This window comes from Balearica regulorum, chromosome 1 (genome assembly GCF_011004875.1).
Source record: "Balearica regulorum gibbericeps isolate bBalReg1 chromosome 1, bBalReg1.pri, whole genome shotgun sequence".
NCBI classification, from domain to species: Eukaryota; Metazoa; Chordata; class Aves; order Gruiformes; family Gruidae; genus Balearica; species Balearica regulorum.
The window spans coordinates 147,788,885-147,809,514 of record NC_046184.1 but is presented as its reverse complement, the minus strand read 5'-3'; the positions used below and the strand labels follow the sequence as shown (position 1 = coordinate 147,809,514).

At 42.1% G+C, this 20,630-nt stretch overlaps 1 protein-coding gene and 1 long non-coding RNA gene across 5 annotated transcripts in view; one reads left to right on the top strand and one right to left on the bottom strand.

Moving 5' to 3' along the window:
- RFX8 (regulatory factor X8) overlaps window positions 1-14,378 on the top strand; it is a 49,338-nt gene extending 34,960 nt beyond the window's left edge. The window contains exons 9-14 of the mRNA XM_075738286.1: window positions 1,657-1,807; window positions 3,242-3,300; window positions 7,563-7,719; window positions 9,340-9,395; window positions 10,536-10,650; window positions 12,175-14,378. Of these exons, the coding sequence (XP_075594401.1) occupies window positions 1,657-1,807; window positions 3,242-3,300; window positions 7,563-7,719; window positions 9,340-9,395; window positions 10,536-10,650; window positions 12,175-12,275 (639 nt within the window). The 3' untranslated portion in view covers window positions 12,276-14,378. The remainder of the gene's footprint in view (window positions 1-1,656; window positions 1,808-3,241; window positions 3,301-7,562; window positions 7,720-9,339; window positions 9,396-10,535; window positions 10,651-12,174) is intronic.
- LOC142598892 (uncharacterized) lies at window positions 1,294-20,598 on the bottom strand. Of its 4 annotated transcripts, none has more exons than XR_012832756.1 (5): window positions 20,052-20,598; window positions 8,040-8,230; window positions 5,913-6,055; window positions 3,795-4,817; window positions 1,294-2,414 (listed from the first exon to the last, which is right to left on the bottom strand). It is a non-coding gene; the product is annotated as an uncharacterized LOC142598892 (long non-coding RNA). The 4 variants fall into 4 exon arrangements; XR_012832758.1 differs by having other exon boundaries at window positions 3,795-3,928; XR_012832755.1 differs by having other exon boundaries at window positions 3,795-6,055.
- Between the last annotated feature and the right edge of the window lie 32 nt (window positions 20,599-20,630).

Below are 20,630 nucleotides of genomic sequence, written 5' to 3'. Positions count from 1 at the left end.
TGTTCTTTGGCTTCTTCTGAGACAGCACAGTATGGATTTTGAAAGGAGCCAGTGGAATTTGAGATAACTTCCATCTTGCTGCTACATATTCCTTTGAAAGTCCCTAGTATCAATGGAGTAAGCTGTTATAAATGTGGTCTGTGGTTCTGGCATGAGGTTATATGACTGAAATTTTGACTGATAACTGTTTTCCAAATTACAAGAGTTATTTTTCCTTTGAGAACACTACTGCATTTCTCTGTGACATTCCACATAGAAATATGCAGTATTCTGATCAAAATAATTTGCTGCTTATTTACAGCAGGTCATTAAGTAATGTCTAGTAATTAATTCAGGAAACTACATTTATTGTTAGGATCCTTCTCCTTCTGCTAAAAAAATGTAGCTTAGCTATTGCTTAATTGAAATTAAAAACCAGGCTTCTTTACATTTAAATTATCAATACAATATTGTTTCATGCTGCTGTAAATATCTGTAGTACACCAATCAAGTTGTGGTGGGTTGACCCTGGCTGGAGGCCAAGGTGCCCCCCCAAACCGCTCTGTCACTCCCCTCCTCAGCTGGACGCAGGGGAGAAAATATAACAAAAGGTTCGTGGGTCGAGATAAGGACAGGGAGAGATCACCAATTACCATCACGGGCAAAACAGACTCAATTTAGAAAAATTAATCTAATTTATTATCAAACAAATCAGAGTAGAGCAATGAGAAATAAACCCAAGTCTTAAAACACCTCTCCCCACCCCTCCCTTCTTCCCAGGCTCAACTTCACTCCCGATTTCTCTCCCTCCTCCCGCCTGCAGCACAGGGGCACAGGGAATGGGGGTTGTGGTCAGTTCATCACATGTTGTCTCTGCCGCTCCTTCCTCCTCAGAGGGAGGACTCCTCACACTCTGCCCCTGCTCCAGCATGGGGTCCCTCTCACAGGAGACAGTCCTCCACCAACTTCTCCAACGTGAGTCCTTCCCACGGGCTAGAGTCCTTCACGAACTGCTCCAGCGTGGGTCCCTTCCACGGGTGCAGACCTTCAGGAACAGACTGCTCCAGCGTGGTTCCCCCACAGGGTCACAAGTCCTGTCAGCAAACCTGCTCTGCATGGGCTCCTCTCTCCATGGATCCACAGGTCCTGCCAGGAGATTGCTCCAGCGCAGGCTTCCCACGGGGTCACAGCCTCCTTCGGGTGCCTCCACCTGCTCTGGCATGGGGTCCTCCACGGGCAGGTGGATATCTGTTCCACCATCCTCCATGGAGGTCCTGCAGGGGTCAGCCTGCCTCACCATGATCTTCACCACAGGCTGCAGGGGGATCTCTGCTCCGGCACCTGGAGCACCTCCTGCCCCTCCTTCTGCACTGACCTGGGTGTCTGCAGGGTTGTTCCTCTCACATATTCTGACTCCTCACTCTGGCTGCAATTGCTGCTGGTGGGGTTTTTTTTCTTTCTTAACTCTGTTATCACAGAGGCGCTACCACCATCGCTGATGGGCTCGGCCTTGGCCAGCGGCGGGTCCATCTTGGAGCCAGCTGGCATTGGCTCTGTGGGACATGGGGGAAGCTTCTGGCACCTTCTCACAGAAGCCACCCCTGTAGCTCCCCCACTACCAAAACCTTGACATGCAACCCAAATACACATGTACAGGTCCATGAATTTGTATTCTAGGAAATAGAGAACATCCTACTTCATGATTTCCTGGAGGAGGTGCCTGTGCAACACATGAAGTTAATCAGATTGTTCTGCAAAAATGTTGAGATTTGGCTGCTTAATGCTTTGAAAGACTTCCCATTACCGCTCCAAACATCCAAATCTAAAGGTACGTTTGAGTAATAGATTTTCACAAAATAATCTTTGCTTACACTGCAGATTGTGTTACAAGACTCTCACAGAAATTATTTTAAAAACATTTTAGCTGATGTAACTTTGATAGTAGTGAGGACTAGAGTTAGTTGGGATACAGTTAAAAATAAATAGTCTCAGATAATGGGTGAGAACAAATTTAAGTGAAAATTATTCCCAATTCATGGTAAATTAAAGTGTACTGGAATCATTTTAAAGATCTGTCTCTTGCCATAATCGCTTTGGCTGCGTAGATGACTGAATAATATGCAGTCTGCTCTCTGCAATTTAGGCATTGTTCTGTGTCTTCACCTTGCAAGTGGTTTTATGCAGATAAATTAATTAATGGCTATAGCGCAGTTCAATATAAAGGGAAAAAAGCCATAGTCCCACAGGGAAACTATGACTCTGTCATTAGAGAAGGATTTGAAAAAAATCTGTACAAAGGTGGTTGTATATGTGTGTGTTTGTAAATATGTACAGACATACATATATTTATATATGATGCTGAACAGCCTGAATAAAACATAATGTTCCTCGGTTACTCATTGAATGAAGACCAACTCAGTGGCAAAGCAGGGCTCCTGTATAGACAAAAGATTGTATTAGCATTCATATGCTCAAGGAAGACTCCACGCACAGTCTTAATCCTGGCATGTCTTACATTTGAATGCTTGACAGAGCAAACTTAATAATGTGTTTTTAATATGTGTGCATGGAAATATATGTAATGAATCATCTACGACCCTTTGTGTATACATACTGGTCTTTCTGGTTTGTACAAACTTCAGAGAAACAGAAATTTTCACTTGAAAACAATTGTCTGTCTACAAAAGTTTCTAAGTCTTCTTTATACTCAATTTTCCTGTAACTAAGAATCATTTATTTTATATTTTATTCTTACAAAGGATATTCTTGGACCATGTTTGTCATAATTACAACACGTTATAAACAGGGGAAAATAGAACCAAAGAAACCAACTCCTATTAACAGTGCTGCAGAATTATAGATGCATAAAGGTGGAAATGTAAACCCTCTGAACAAAATACAGGAGGTTTAGAATTAACATTGCCTTCATTCACCTTAAATCATACATGTAAAAGAGTATTAGTCTTGATTAAGAAGTATTTTATCTAAAAAAATATTGGAAGTATTTTTCCTGTGCGTCAGGGGTTAGCAGATTTGCAGTGAAGGAAGAGTGGTGACCTGGGCAGCTTCTGCTTGCAAGTGTTAAGCTGCGAGGGTCCCCAGCCCAGCCTAAAATGGTGGCTCAGTGTCCCCGCTGTGCCCTCCGTTAGCCTGTTGCTCCCCTAGGGATCTACTTTCTAACTTAAAAGGTCTGACATCATTAACATCTTTTAGACTGTAAAATTTTAATGATGTGAAATGTCTGCCTCTTCTTCTTCAACAGAACTTACAGTGTTTAAAAAAAGACTCAGGAGAAAGACAGACCTTTCTAACATGGCCAAGGTATGTTCCAGAATCCGTGAAACAAAAAAGCTGGGCATCTCATTCACTCAAGCAGTTTGGACTATTCATGAGACGCTCCGTTGTAGGCCAACAGCAGCAGCAGCACAGGTGTTCTTAGCTGTATACTGATCTTGGTCTAAATCATGCTCACCTTCCTACCCATCTCTTCCCACACCGTAAGTATGCTGAGGGGGCCTTTTCCTCCCTCTGGCTTCTGTGAAAGCCTCTGAGACATGGTCAATAGTCCCGCATGGAGAGCAGTAGGAGGAAGCATCAGATGACAGCTTTCAGTATCTTTGCCCAGCCATGCAAAACCCAGTCAGACAGCACGTGCTGGAGTTACTCTAAAATTTGTTTTACGTAGCATTCTGACCACTAGTGCTCTCTGACGAATGCAGCAGCCTGCACAAAGGAAATTACTAATACGCCAGCTGCAGAGAAGCTGCGTGGTCAGGGAGCAGGGTGTGAGGTCTATAAGGGCACAAGACCCCCACCTTTTTCATGGATCCCAGGGATCAGCTGGCAAAATCTTCTCCATTCTCTGACCAGACAGTGTTGGAAGGAGTGCTGCAGGGAAGCATCCTCTGAGCTTTCCTTCTCAAGCTCATCACTCAGACTGGCTTTTCTCCTTGGGAAGAAAGAGACAAAAATCTCTCTAACAATTAATATCTCTGCCTGCTTTTTGCTCTACAGTCTCATTCTTCTCAGCTACAGTGGCAAAGGAGATGCATCCAGGCGCTGCATTTTTAACACTTTGAAACACTGCAAAGTAAATTCTTTCACTAGCCTGTACTTATTCAGTGCTGCATTATTATGACTGTACCCTCCTTGCAGCCTTCCTTCCGTTGGTGCCCTTGGATACTTCCAAAACCTTGGCTTTTGAGGTGGTCCAGGCCATGACAGAACAAATAGGTCACAAAGGGGGAAGCAAGCAAGCAGAAGAAAACAGGTGGTATATTGTCTCCTCTTCTTCAAACAGCAAGTACAAGGTTCTCCCACCATGCTGCCTGGCTTAAATCACTACACTGTGTCCCCACAACAAAGGGGAGGAAGGAAGGGAACTGTGGCTTCGTGAACTGCACGGTGGTGTCACATTCTTCCTTAATAAATGTAGCTTCTCTTTATGGGAAAATTCATTGCCAGCAACACACAAAAGACACACCTTACTTTAAAAAAAATTTAAAAATCATAATAACGCACAAAGATGCATAGGTGTGCTAACACAGGCAAAAAGTTGACTTCTGTGAGGTGCTGAGCACTCGCAGTTCCCATTTACTGCAGCAGCCCTTGGAGATACTAAATACTTGAAAAGCTCAGCTTCATGTGCTTCTAAACAGCACTTTTTATGCATCGAAGGATGTGATCCAGCAAGACTGCAGGTGCCAGCTATTCCCAGTCATTTGCATTTGATTTGCATACTCAGACTTCCCATCATTCTTCTTGTGCCTGAGCCATGACATCAAGGGGCTGGTTGCAGCTTTTTGCTTCTTCCCTGCCTACCCTAATGTGTGGAAAACCTGCATAGAGTCAACATCGAATTTACACCCTCAAGATTTAGGGTAAGAGAATTTCAGCCTAGTTGGGGGGAATTCTCCCTCGGCAGCCTCTGGCTGCTCTGCGTCCCCTTTGCATCGTTTAACCAGCACAAAGCAAACCTCACAGACCTGAGAATCTGGGTCAGATCTACAGCTGAGCACGTTCTGAGCCTGGTTCTTGTTCATGCTAACGAGCTCTTGGCACTGTTCTCACACGTAAATGATGTTTGCACCTTCTCTAGAGCCTCTTTAAAATACAAGGGAAGGGCAAAGGAATTCCAGTGTACCTGATGATTAGTCCCACTGCAATTTAAAAACAATAGTTTCAGTAGGTGAAATTATATAAGTCTTGTAAATGAGCATCCCCATAGTCTTTCAGCCCCTGTTACAACTTCTGTCTGAGATCTTGCCAAAGCCATGGATGCTGGGCTCCAGCAGAACAGAGTAGGAACAAATCCTGGCTAAACATTCTCCTGCAAATGCATCCCCCCTGTCCAACACACATCAGAAAATGGTTAGCTGAATACCACAGGTATTTAAAATTTTCAGCTTGTGAGAAACATGCAGATGCTTCCTGGGGAGGTGGACATCCCTCAGAAAGGACTGCCGAGTGTTTTAGTCTGTCAGACCCGATCCTAGGCTTGTGCTTGTATCCCATTTCCCCTGGTGGCCCTCATCAGATGCTGATGTGAGGTGGGTGTGAGTAGAGCAAGTGATACCTCATTCCTCCATTGTACTCTCCTGGCTTCTAGCAATCTGAGATGAAGTTTATATGCACATCTTGGTAATTAATAGCTTGATTTTGGCATCCACAACATCTTGGGGTAGTGAGTTCTAGGGTTTGATTTTTTATTGTGTGGAAGAATACTTTTATTATTTGAAAATTTCTTCCCTTCTTCATGCAATTCTCTCTGCAAACCTCCATCATAGCCTTCCTCAGTTATTTCTATCCAAAGCTGAAGTTTATCTCATCTTCTCACATAGATATTTCTATCATAAATATCATATCTCACATATTTCATCTTCTTATGTGATATTTCTAATCATCCTTCTCTGTTTTCTCTGTCTAAAGCGCACCTGGAATTTCAGCTAGAGACTGATGGTCAAAGCAGGTGAGAGTGCTCCTAATGAGAAGTACCATGGAGGAGCTGTGCAGCTGCAGCCTCTGAATGGTGTAACCACACCATCCCTTGTAGAGTACTTTGCAATAATTTAGCCACCTGGTGAGAAAATAGGAACAATTTTGCCAGGGTCAGCATTCAGACAAAAAAAAAAAAAGTAACTTTCCCATCATGTGTAGATAAAGCAGGCTGACAGCTGCTACTACCTGGACATGCAGAAGTAATTAGAGCATAAAAAGGTGCAAATTCCCTGCAAGAAAGGAATGTGAATATGATGCTTGTCATTTCCTGGGGCTGATTCCTGCCTCTGGTAAGCTGTATTTAAGTGTTGTCAGAGCTGGCGCTCAGTCATTTAGAGAATTGTATTTAGTGTAGTGAAGTGCAATGGCTAAAGGGATGGGTCTAAAACACTGGGGCGTGGAGTCGGGCGCTAGCAGCGGACTGAAGATGCTGCCCCTGGTAGTTCCCCGCCTCTGGGTCGTGTGTTCTTGTTGCAAGCAACAGCTCTTCTTCTGACACTGGAAACTCCAAGTAAAATAAGAAAAAAGAAAAAAACCCACACTGTCTTTAATTATAGCTGAAGGGGATTACCGAGTGAGAATCAGTGCTTTTGGTATTTCAGTAAAGCACGCAGAATGCTGAAAAAGAAAAATGGCTAGATCGGGAATTACGTTTGCAAACGAATGGTCAGCTGCTTTCACTGCTGCTTGGGGGGTCATGGTAAACACCCAGTGAGTGGGATTTGTTAAAACTTTTATGAATCTTGAAGTTTTCTGAATTTTACAAAAAAATATTTTTCCTCTGGAAGGTCTGACTGGACATGGATTATTCATATATAAGCCCAAAATTCAACAAAGGCTTTAGGATCTTACTGATTTCAATATAAAAGTGAGAGATTAAATGTATGGATTAAAAAATTTTAATGGATTCATGTTTAATTTCCTTCACTGTTTTCATCATTTCCTCAAGAATCTGAAGCAATACTGTGTGATAGTAGCAATTAATTAAAAAAAAAAAAAAAGATGAGGATCAAATGTTAGGCTGAAAATTGTTTGCAATATCTATGTGAGTAATACTTTTTTGGACAAATATGAAGCCAGATTCATTCACAAATGACTCATAAGCAGACAAATGGGATATAATCCCAACTAACATTATTTTAACTAATACCATATTTCTACTGTTATTTTTACTTTCTCAAAGGTTGGGGCAGCTTGAGAAAACTTGCCTTTGAATTTAATTGAAACACGTACTAAGGACAGGTAACATCGAGGGAAAGTTGGCCCTGATACACCATTCCATGTTTTAGACAAAATACCGTTATTTGGTGTAACGAAGATAACCGGAGGCAAAACCAATTGCCCAGATGCTTCAAGCATGTTAGCCTTGTCTGCTCCATTACAGACAACAACACAGAGTGTCATTGAAAAGAATATCTCCCAGAACAAAAAACTCTTGAAGACAATTTAAGATTAATCCCCTTTGATCCCCCCCCCCCCCCAGTTTGGGGACTGGTTATATAAAGTCTGGTATTGAATAAGGGAAGCTTTTTGACTGAGGTAAGGGCTTGAGAAAATGAAAGGCATTAACTGTTTTCTTATTACAGACAATGAGAACAGTCTTGAACAGCAACAGCAAAGTCACTGTTCTGCGATCAGACTTGCATGCTGTCATGAATCAGGGATTTCTGGATGTGCCTGGAAACCTCTTTCAAATGAAGTTTAGGAATCCGGAGGAGCTGCAGAACGACATAGAACTCAAATGTAACACTTTTTTGCTATATTTTGTCTATCCACTTAAGCCCTTGCTTGCCATTGTTAAAGCTCCAGTATTTCTCTTGTTTATTCATGGCATCTGCCCTAATGGGAATTACAGTCTTGCCGTAACCCAAAGTACTGGAAAAGAGCCAATAAAATTGAGAATGAAGCATATAATGTTATCCTTTTAACTTTAAAGGTTAAGAATGAAAGGCTTTCCATTCTGACTTTCTTAAAGCTTTATATGGCAGCAGGAGTGGGGTTTGTGTTACTAAATGATGTATCTTCTAGAAGGCGGCTGACAAACAAGGATATTAATTTTTTACCTTTTTCTTTGACAAAAAAGACATTTCCAAGAATTGCCTTTTGCATTTTCCTCAGTTACTAACCAAGCACGCAAAAACATTTCTTGTGGCCAGTTTTTTTTAAATATCGTGTGCTGAACTGGACGAGGACTATTGGCCTTTCAGCTTTTGTGTCCTTTTGCTGTACTGCGGCCTGCGGAATCGGTGTGCTGCTGTAAACAATAAAATACACAGTTTGTATGCAGCCATGACATAATGCATTTGCTAGCTTAATGAAAAGGGATGGGAACATCATGGCAAGTTAATTTTTAGATTAATGGGCTGCCATTTAAATTATTAGCAAGAGATGGGCAAGTTGGACAAGGCTGTGCACGGAACTGGCGGGGGGAAACCTCAGGTCTTTGTTCCTGGCCTGCCACCGGCTCGCTCGCTGACAAGGGATGCGCCACAGCCTTTCCGTGACTGCTTTCACGGAAGAAGGCAGTCAATAATTTGCCTTCTTCACAGAACCATCAGGAGAATGATTTAAATAGTATTTATGTACGACTTAAAATAAAAAACACTGCACAGAACGCTTTTGTTACATTTGCTCGTAATATTAATGATGATCTTATTCTTTCCAAGGTGTATTCTCTTATTCTAGTCTCTGCTTTCACTGCTTTTCCAAATTGTTATTTATAATGAGCAAGGCTTCACAGACCCTATCCACATGCCTTCTGGAAGGAAAACGTCTCAGTTAGAAGGATATAAATTCAGAGAGGTGCCATAGTGATGTCCCTTTTGGCACTGGGTAGTAGGTTACAATTTTTTGGGTGAACAGCTGCGCTCATATGTGGCAATATTACATATATTTCTGTGGGTCTACAGAATATTCTGCATTTGCAGTTATTGTTTCAAAACTGTTTTCTCCCCTTCAACAAATAAACCAAGATTTTTTTTTCTCAACCACATAAAATCTCAGATAAGTAAGTTGGTATTGCGCATAACCAAATTTCAGCTTTCCCATTGGAAGTGTTTATTCTTGCCACCTTTGCCATGATGACTAGGTCAGTGCAGATATGGTGGAAACGGACATAAACATGAATTCTGACTGATTTCAAAGTAGGGTGCCATTCCTCACTGAAGGAATAGTATAATCATATTAATCAAAATTCTATAAACAGATGTCTTCTTAATACATTTTAAGCTAAAAATAAAAGAAAAAAAACCCTAAAAATTGCATAAGCAAACCAAAAAGCAAGCCAATCACTTCAAGTAATGATCTCCCTTCTATATTTCATAGGTCTGAACGACTTAATGTCTTTTCTGGCACCTTCCACAGATATTCGGGTTCTCCTGAACTGCGTGTTTTCAAATCTTCAGGCTTTTGTCATTCAGGTATAAAATTAATTTAATAATTTCAGAAAAGAAAGAGTGATCACATCATTTATCCTGCTACATGCTGACTGTCACTAGTCTGCAAGAGCTACATTGTACATTAGCAACCTGACCAGACTGCAGATTTGCATAAATACAAGTTATGCATGCTGCAGAAAAAGGGGGAATTAATTGGCATACAAAAATTCCATCTGTGCAAACGACTACAAGCATATTTCTGTGCATATATCCACTCAGGCAGTTTCAGTATCTGCCCTCATTTCATAGACGCATATTATAACAGTCCCTAATAAACCAAAATTCAGAAGAAAAATGTTAGTAAAAATGAAGAGAACACTTCATGATTCCTGAAATTGTTCATTCAAGAAATGAGTTTTAACAGGTGGTAGGAGGGTGATAATTTCCAGTACAGTCTCTCTAGCTCTTGTGAAAGATTCAAGTATGATTATGCTCGTGTATGCACCTTTACCAACTCTGCCAGCCCTCTTCCATCACTGATTCAGAATTAGCAGTAGTTTGCTGGTACCACTGCATTCGGCTGGTTGCCAGGCCAACTAACTTGGGTCTGGGTGGTGGTAAAGTTGTTTTATTTTTTCCTTTCTGAAGAAGCAGGGTAAACTGTACTTCTTTAGCTTGATTATTTCCCCTCCCCCCCCTTTTTTTTTAAATTAAGAAAAGTACTTTGCAGTTCTGTCGTGCCTTCACCTCATAGAAGCCTCAGTTACCTCACGGGATGGTGTAGAGAAGATGGAGCGGGACTTTTTCTGGGGGTTCACAGTTGTAGGGCATAAGACAATAGACACAAGTTGCAGCAAAGAAAATTTCCAGTAGATTAAAAGAAAAAAAATTACCATGAGAGTAGTTAAGCATGGGAAGAGGTTACCCAGAAACACTATGGAATCTCCATCCTGGAGGTATTCAGAACTTGACTGGACAAGGCCTGAACTAAGCTGGCCTTTGAGCAAGAGGTTGGATTAGATGATGTCCAAAGATCCCTTTGAACTCATGTTATTTTAGTATTCTAAAAAAACCTGCTTGTTCCATGTTCATATGCAGTTTGTATGGGGAAATACTCTACACACAATAATGAATTCTTTTAATCAACTTTGTCATAAAGAATTTTTTTTTCTCTATCTGCAGCCAAGCAGGAGTAAAGAGGAGTTTAGAAAACTGGCATCAGATTTCCAGCTGAGATGGAACTTCCTACTGAGCGCAGTAAGCAAGGCTATGACCCTCAACTATGCAGACAGTTTTGGTAAGTAGGATTTTTGTGACTCTCATCTGATACACTCCTCTGTGTCCTGAGATGGCAGAGGCACCACATCATTTTTCATCCCTGGAGTTATTTAAAAGATGCGTAGATGTGGTGCTTAGGGACATGGTTTAGTGGTTGGACTTGGCAGTGCTAGGTTAATGGTTGGACCGGATGATCTTAACAGTCTTTTCCAACCAAAATGATGCTACGATTCTGTGATCCTATGATTTTAACTGACATAAATTCATGCTACGGTCAATAGGGGCATCACTTCTTCCTGCGCCCTTCCTTGCATCGAGCAGCACTATTCACCTGGTGATGTGGCTAGACAGGTCAGGGAAATGAAACAATTAGTTTTCAATCAGATTTGTTTTCTGATCCAAACTCTAGGATGAGCAGAAGGGAGGAAAGTAGGAGCATTCAGCTGGAGATGGTGGCAAGGGCAGGACTCCCTCTTTCGGCAGAAGCCATCATTTGTCTGTGGAAATACGGGGAACAGCAGCCTGAGGTGTGAGCCTCTGCTCTCCCTCCCCACAAGAGCTGCACACACCAGCAGAAGGGTGTGATGAAGAGCTGGGACCACTGATATCCCAAACCATAAAATTTCCAGATCTCTCAAGTGATAGCTCCCAGTCCTTCGGCTTCTTCCCATGCAATACAGCCAGAGCAGAGCCACTGTGATAGCTACTTGCCAAAAAGGCAGTTAGTTCTTCTGACAACAGCTACATGCTCCTTTCTTTTCCTTATGCCTGACGCTGACATAAGTGCTTGTCTAGCCAGAAGCAAGCCTGCTTAAGGTGTTAAACTGACTGAAAACTAGTCACTCCCTTAGCTGGGTTAGTTTTCTCTCTGTTTTAGGGCTCTGGGCTGTCAGGCATCAAATCTGTCCCACAGCAGTGCAAGGCAGGAGAAGTGAAGGAACTGTGCAGTGACATTCACTCAAAGTGGCTTGAAGCGGTACAACCATGTCTTGAATCAGTTCAGTGTCTTCCATTTCTATATTGCAACAACCCTACCTGCCTTTCTCTTCATTTGTAAAGCCTTTCAGAGGCTCTGTCTATTATTCATTCTGCAGAAATCCATCATCTCCTGTGAGCAGCATCTGATCCCAAACCACTTTTTAGATTTTCAGAGGAGCGCCTTCGTATTTTTTCCTCTTCTGTTGGATGGGGCTTCACACAAATAGCCAAAGAAAACCTCATTATCTTCTTTGAAATTCCCCTTCAAAACTGTACTTTCATGTGTTTCCTACAAAGACGTAACAAAGGGGTACGTGAAGGTTGTTGCCTTCTGTATTCTTCAGCATGCTTCCCCAGCTAATGTCTGTGTTTGTGCATGTATGTGTGCACCCCTTTTCTGCATCTAGCTGCTACCTTTTGCCTTATATTTAGACTGCAAACTCTCTGGAGTGGGATCACAGTTCTGCTCTGTGTCTGCAGGGAACATAGCACAGTATGTGCATCATACTGTCCATCAGCTGCTGCATTACAGTAATAAAATAATCATTCCTTTCTCTCTCTCCAGAGTTCTGCACAAAAATCTCCAATGTTACATGCAATATTGTGGGCAATGAGGAAATCAGGAGTGAATTCCAAGATCAGCACTGGAAGCATAATGTGTACTGAAATTCCCCATGATGATGAAATCCTCTTCCCTCTTTCCACCACCAGAAGAGTTTAATGAATTGTCTCTCTGCTCTGCAGTTGTCTGTGGTTGGGGGGCACCACTGATGGAGAGCATCCCTTCCTCTGCTGAGCCTTCCTTAAACTCATTACAAATGATATTTTCATCCCACTTATGACAGTCTTCCTACTATACTTCAGTAGCACTAAGATTGAATTTATTGTCACATGAGAGAGTTAAAAAATTTCTTTTAATCTTTCTCTGTGATGATCCAATTAATTTGATCATTATTATCTTCTTTCTTAATACTCTTCATTCTTTAAGATGTTGGGCTATAAGCCCTAACAATGTGCCTTCTTTCCCATGTTTCTATTCCGAGAGGATTTTGAGTTTTAGTGGACAAGGCTGAAGCCGTTATGTTAACAAGCCATCTGGTGTAAAAGTTCGGTACTCGGGGTCATTGCTTTTCAGAAATTTCTTAAATCTCAGCATTTCTTGCAGGAATGGTGGGCAGCCTGCAAGTTGAAATATGTAGTATCCACACTGAGGAAATGCAATTGCTTAGGCAAATGTGTGAGTGTCTTGTTAACGCAGCGTGCCTCCCTCCAAAATAAACCACATACCAGTAACCAAACCCAAACTTCCTTCTGTCTGGGGCTCTTGCCTTGGAGCTTGGCACATTTGGCACACATAATATTCCGGCATACCCACGCCTCTGAATTTAGGATTGACTTTTTACCCTTTTCCAGCCCAGCCTCCACATGGGTGATGCCTAAGTGTCATCAGAGGAACCGTGAAGTTGCCCCCCTGTAAGGCGTCAAGGAGCAAGGGTGCTACAGCACTTGGGGCTAATGGGACCTCTGCAGCCCTTTCAGCTCCACCTCCTCTCCAGCAAATGTGCCTCTACATATCTCCATCACAGAGCCTCGTGTGACTGGGTCCCTTCTGAGGCATTCAGGGATGCACTGCTGAGCCACACTGGCTGGACAGTGACCTGTGCGTTCCTCTTTTGAAAGCAACCTGCTTCAACCTACTGTCTCTTCAAAACTATGTCCCTCTGTATTATCCCAAGGGACAACTGGAATAGAAGCTTTACTTTCATGCTTACTCTCACTGAATATATTGAAAACACCTGTAAGACTGTTAGAAACACTCATGGACTGCTAGTGTCAGGTCTGCATAGTTTGAACTCCAAGTATAAAAGTCCTTTTCCTTGTCTCATAGGTAAACAAGTATTTCCACTTATTTGATATAAAGATGTGCAAAAGGACAAACAACAGAAGCAGCAGCTTCTCAGACACATATAACATCAAAAGAGAAAGTAGTTTTCATTTTTAAAGCTCTGCAAACCTTGATTGTTCATAAAAATTGTGGTATCTTCTCATTCATGTCCATATAAACACGTGTGTGGGATGCAGATGTTATGAATTGCTTGATGAATCCCTATGCAGATTTATGGCATGTGAAAAGACCTACTCTTTACTGTAAGGTACAACTCAAAAGCCAACGGTGTCAGTGAGTCTCTCTTGGCTCAGTTGTGCCCCAAGCTGCAAGGTAGGCCATTTAATGTCGTAGATAGAAGACATGCAGACGTCTGCAGGAGGGTTAGCTTGGGAAGAGGTGGAATGATTTATCTGTCCAAGGGAAGAACGGGGATGATATGTGGTTGTTGATAAGCCTTGCAGTAGCAGTAAATGTGGGGAAAGAACTTGAACAGGAAAGTGAATAAATACAAGTACACTTTCCTCTCTAGCTAAATTAAGGGGTAAAGGCTATTGCTTATGTTTAAAATCTGCAGTTGGTGCCTCTTTTGTTATGATATTTGGAAGCACATAATTTTGTAAGTACTCTTTGAAGACTGCTAGTCTGCTACTTTGTCTAGTTTGTTAGTATAACAAAGCCCTTCAAAAAAGAACATATCATGAAGAAAATGAAGAGGATGTTGTTAAAAATATTTTTGTTTTTCTTTAAACCTAGGATCCTGGCATTTGTTTAATTTGCTACTCATGGATTTTGTAGCTCACGTTTTCCTCTGCTATATAGAGGAGGAGGGAGATGAAAGTTTCTGGGTCACAAAGCAAAATGAGTCCCCTGTTCTGTGGGTTTATGAGCCCAGCCATCTCTGGGGCTATTTTGCAGAGGAGCAACCTCAAGCCAATGCTCCACAGACTGCTCTCATAACTTTGATGCAGAGCCAGAATAACTTCGGATTAAGCAACATTTTTCCAGAGTTCTGAGTTGTTCGGTGGACACAGCCACAGGCAGCAAGGTGAAATAAACATTAACTTTAAAGAAAATTAAAAAAAAAAAAAAGTTGTAAGTTGGGTAAATTGGAAAAGATTGGGACGGGTTGGTTGGTGGGTTTTATGTGTATAAAGTAGTAGTAGTAAAAGCTAGGTTTGCATGGAGCTGTGTCCAGTATCACCTAAACCTCAAGCCATAAAACATCTTCCACAGCCCCCACGCACCCCACGATCCTATCAAGGGATCGTAATCTCCACACCGCCCACCTCCCCATCACTGCAGTTCTCTGCTTCTTTCCTTACATTTCCAGCAGACATTCGGTGCTCCTTTAGATTCCCCAAGCATTGTCTAAGCAAGAGCAGCGCTGTTCTGGTGGGCTGGGGGCAGCTCGTGGACTTGCTGACCAAACAGACTGCAGAAAGAGCGCATGGCGTAGTCTTTTCTCCCTGTTGGAAGCACCAAGAGGCTCTATTTCCTCCACCTACCTGTTAGTTTTATCAAAACGGGCAGAAGTATGAAACCCTTGAGACCTTTCTTCTTCAGACTTCCTTGCAGTCAGTCCACTGCTTCTAACTTACTAGCATGATGACATGCAGGTAGAAAACAAGACTCTAAGTCTTCCTAGAATGCGAGGCTAAATATAAGGGCATATGGGAACATGGATCAAGCCTCTGTGCTTAACACAAGTGATGAATTAGACGTTCAGCTGTTTTCAGATTTGTCTTCCATGCAATAATAGCACTTGTCTTAAACCTTAGAGAACATTGTGTTTTCCAGACAACAGTGCTGGGCAAATGTTAATGGCACCAAAACTCACAAAGAAAATTACATTTTGAGAGTCATCCTGCTATAGTTATTTTACTGTTGATCCAGCACCTCCCAAGATGTATTCAGTTTCCATGAATTAGGACCAGGACCATTTTAAAAAGCATCTTTATTAGTTATACAGACCCTTGGAGAACCCCTGTTTTTAAATATAAGATATGCTAAAACTAGCTCAACAGAGGTGAGAAAGAAGGCACAAAGGGGACAAATCAAGAATGGTTTATACGTGATATACATGTTTGACAGCTGTTGTTATTTTTCAAATGTAATATAATGACCCATCCTGCCATACCACCTTAACCTCAAAAAAACTGAGCTGGGTGCAGGCTATGAGCAAGGAATCTCTAAACCACTGATGGTCAGAAATCAGGAGATAAACCAGTAGAAAGCTTACTCAGTACCTGCCCCGTTTCCTACGCTCTTCCACTGTGCTGTACGTATGCGCTTTTGTACGGCCCACTAGGACCAATGCTCTTACACGGGTGTCAGCAGACAAGGGTTTGACCCAGGTTTTGTCTGTATATGTGATGCGCCTCTAATTATGTGTCACAGTTTTGCATCTTTTGTACACGATCTCAATAGAGCAAGGCTGATTAGAGTGAGGGACGAGGGGTATCAGAGTAAAAGGATGGGTATAAAACATGGAATGGGGAGTAGGATGGTTTGAGAGAAGGTATGGATGAGGGAAGGAGAAAGAGTGGGACTGGGAGAGTGTAGACAAAGAGCTTAGAGATGAAAGACTCTGACAGCTGATGGACTCTAACACTCCACGTGCAAGATGCTGATAATGGTGATATGAAAAAGAGAGTTTAGTAAGAGCCTGCCCACGCTGTGGTTCAAGTGTTTGTGAGAGAGCTGAAAAACTTGAACCTTTAGCTCAGAAGCATTTAAGGAGCTGTGACAGAGTGAATGAGCACTTCTGCCTACTTGTGTCCTTCAAATGGGTGGTAGCTCCCACCTCAACCGTTGCAGGCTCCTTCTCTGGGTGTCAATACTAATTCCAAAGGTTGCTGAAAAACACGGCTGCCAAAAGTATCTCCATCACCCCCCGCTTTCTTTGTATTGCCATCTCCGTGGACCCCCTGAATAGATAGATTCTCACTGCATGAGGATTTGTGTTCTGTGACTTTTGATCACCAAAAATCAACATCGTGCTCCCAAGCAACCATCTGTCCCTGCTCCTGCCTAATCCCCCTTCAGCCACAACCCGTTCTGCGGGGTATCTGAACCCTCAGCAGCCTCAGCGGCACCCACCAGCACCGCTGCTGTTTCCTGGACCGCATTTCTGCTGCCTGACGTATCGCTCTGTGCATCACGGGTACATTTCATAATTTTTCCTTTAACACCTTTACCTCACTCAGCCTCTGCAGCTCCCTGCGACCCAGTGTCTTTCGTCAGTTCCCATCCTCCAATCCGTCCTCTGCCAACACCACCAACCTTCGTATCTTTTTCATCTTGTCCCACAAGGCATTTCTGTGCCTTCTCTGCAGCCTGTTATGCTTGGGAAAAAAAATCTGTTCATCGCACCTCCACCCTCATCTCATTGAAATTAGTGCTAAAAACTCAGTTTTGCTGTGAAACCCTGGAAAAATGAGAAGGAGGACTGGTAACAGAAATCAGACAAGAATCTCCTGATCTTGCCCTGATAGCAGCAGCATCAATTTGTGTCTGTGGCTTAGCAGATCCCTTCATGATCTTTCAGTTGTCACCTTCATTCTTCCTTTTCCTTCCCCATCTGTTTTTGGTCCTCCATTCCTAGTTCATGCTGAATATAAATCACACTCCTTCAGCAGAGAAACCATGTTTTTCCATTTATTTTGAACAGCACAGCACATTTCTGATTATTTTTTTTTATATTTGAAGCATGAAAATAATTGTTAATAATCTTGAAGATGGAATACATTCCAAGTTGGTGACATCTCCCAAGGAAAACACTCCTTTTATATGAAAAAATGTAGAGGGTGGGGAGTGAGACGACACAAGATTTAAACACACTGCCATAACGAGGAGTGTGGGAGATGAAATGCTATATAGCCAAACACACGTAGTATGAACTAAGAATTGTTGAAAATGGTGGCAGTAACGAAGATGCTATGAGTGAGCCGTAATCTATAAAAGCGCAGCTCGGAGAGCATTGGCCCAATCTTTATTCCTTATCACAGAGCTTGCAGTTGCTTTCTCTCAGCACAAATAGCATTTTTTCATCTAGAAAATCCCATTCTAGGCTTCCTCTCTTTGTTCACTTGTTACCAAATTAAGATCCTATTAAACTGCACACCTGCAGTGGGTTTATCTGCAGAGCACCGTGCTGTAGCTTTTAATCCAATTCCACACCTTGGTAACATACAATACACTGCAAATCAGGGCGTGGAGAGACTGAGGTTACGCTGTTCGTAGCTCTGTTGGCAGAGAGCAAATCAAACACTTTGATTTGTTAAAAAGGGAGAAAAAATAAGGGCATAGTTAACCACTTCACTTAAAGGAACGATAAGTGTTCATCTGAGTGGTCTGTATAATCCAGGATAGAGATCAAGTGAAATCATTAACTAAAATGATCAAAAAAACGAGAGTAAAATCTTGACCCTGCTTAAAATCTGTGGCAAAACTTCTGCTGATTTTAAGAAAGCCAGGATTTCAGCATGTAAAAGCAGTCTCCATCAGGGGGAGAGACAGCCTGAGACTATGTTTTGAAAAAGAATAGAAGAGCTTATAGCAGACATATAAAGTGTGAATGATGCATTAAAAAGTGGATGTTGCCTCCTATCAGACCTTTGCCACCCTATGAGGAAACCCAATGCATATCTCCTCTGTTGGGTTAATTGATGTAAAATAAGGTTGGGCATCAGCAAAATACCTCGGGTTCAGCAGAAAAGAACAGAGAAAACTTTTTTTATTCAATGAAGGGAGAAACAAATGATTTGCAGTCCCTACAGTCAAAACATTGCTGTGTTTCTTTTCTAATTTTCAGCTCATCCAGCTCATTTTGAAAGAAAATTGCTAAAACTTTTACTAAGTTAGATCTTCCAGTCCGAAGGGAAGCACTTCTTACTCAAATAGATTGACAGACACGCTTCATTTTTGCCTCTGATGAACAGCAAATCTTCAGAGAAAACCAGCCTGGTGTGAAAATTCTTTATGCTAAACCATTCCTACTTTTGGTACCACTTTAAGAAATACTATTTTCATTCTCTTAAATGTAAGATTGTTTTTCTGGAAGTACTAAATGTTAGCAACACAGTTATTTTAAGTTGTCACATGATTTGGTTGTTCAACTTTAGTTGAATAAATCTTCAGAAGAAAAATGTGAAATATTTGTGGTCTGTTTCTATCTATTTCTTGTATTTTCTCCTGTCAGTAGAGCTGAAGGCCTACCTGAAATCATTGCGGTAAATTTATCTGGAAGCTACAGAATAGATGAGACTGTGTCAATGCTGCTTTGTGTCTACAGTGCGTAATTTAAAATTGGTATTTATTGCATATAGAATTCAGCACTAATTCTGATGTCTTGAAAAATTCCTGCTTTGTTTCTCATTTCTGCAGAATACCAGAGTCAAGATCTCACATATAATTCTAGTAACTGAAATAAAATAGATCGTATATAATGTTATTGATTTATGTCAGAAACTAGGTTGTTTGAACTTGTGTTATAAGCAAAGTACAAGAAAAGACTCTATAAAGAGAAACCCTGGTATAAATTTGTATGAAATAGTAAATACAGAGTGTGAAATTTTTGTCTTGCATGCATCAGATTGCATGAGAAAATTCCCAGGGAATTTGGGGTTTAAAATATTTTTTAAGAGCTTGTCTCCAGGGAGTTGACTGGGCCTGGTCGTTATTTCAAGAAGGGACAACTGTTTCATTATTTTAAGAAGGGATATTTCTTGAACTAGAGAAAAACACTTGTCAGGAGCTTATCAAGCTTTTGCTCATTTTTGGTTTTGGAAATCTACATTTATTTTCTACTCATCTACATTCTTCTGTCTCAGCTCAAGCACTGAAGTGGGAATCAAGACTCAAAAGGGTGGTATTGCAGCAGATGTAGACAGGGCCATGTGCTAAAGGAAAAGCTAGTCCTGAATTTGATTTTGCTGATAAGATTAAGAGTCCGGTGGCAAAATTACATATTCTGGGGAAGTATCTTCACAGTCTGAAAAATTCATTTGGACCTTAAGGCCCATTATACCCATTTTCATCATTTCTTCAGGTTTTTATGGTGAAGATAAAAAAACATAACAGGGGGTCTAGGAGAAAATATAAACTAAAAATACTCAGTATCTCCCACTCCACTTTTATTTATAAAAATTTATGTTCTAGATTAGATGTGCAGCGTATGGACCAATTAAGCAGAAATTGTAACAGCAGCCCGACCTTGTGATCTGTGCTTCGCTGATATGGAAAGGTAAGGTCCATTAGATTTATCTGGGAACCTTGTGAAAGGCTGAGTCTCCTGTGAGACTAATTCCTCCCCATGTCCCATTGAACCTCTTTAAATAATTTGCATGAATGTGATGAAAGTTTACAAGCCTATATTTCAGAGAATTTTAAGTTGCATTGTCATACTGAAGGGGTCTACTGCCAAGAACAGAAAAGGAGCAGGATCCAAACGCGCCTTTACTAAGTAGGGCCATTGATATAAAACATTCATATATTTGCCTAATTAAAAACTTGCCTGGGAAACATATCATTTAACAGCAGCTCCACGTACTTACGTGTCAAAACGAATCCCACGGGCACCGGAACTAATGATGTCTGCCTCCCTAGGACTTGGGGTCTTGCTGTTGCTTGACCCCGGTGTCCAAATGAAGCTTTCCCTGCAACAGGAGCGTTCACGTGGGCACGCTCCCTCGTGGATTCTATGGTCTAATAAACGGAGAGAGAGATTGCACCGCCTCTGCCTAGACGGTTTCACCTGCCTGGTTTTGCACATGAAGTGCACGTAGAGAATTATTTCACGCAATACCTGCCCGGCTGCACACCTGACCGACACGGTCCAGCAGCCTCACAAGTCTGACAGGCAAACGCGGGGGAAACCCGCAGCGAGCCCCACGTCCCGAGCTCTGCCCTGCGTGGCCAGCGAACCGAGAGGGGCCGAGTTCCGCCCCAGCTGCACCCTCTGCGAGCCCACGCCGCGGGTGGCTGTCCCACGGGTGTCACCAGCAGGCGTGGGCAGAGCCAGCACTACGGTTACCCTAGCCGCACAGGGTTGCGGGCACGAAATGAACCCGTGACGCCCGGGCGAACGGGGGCTGCTGCGAATATTTCGGACTACCGGGGGTTGCGGGGGAGGG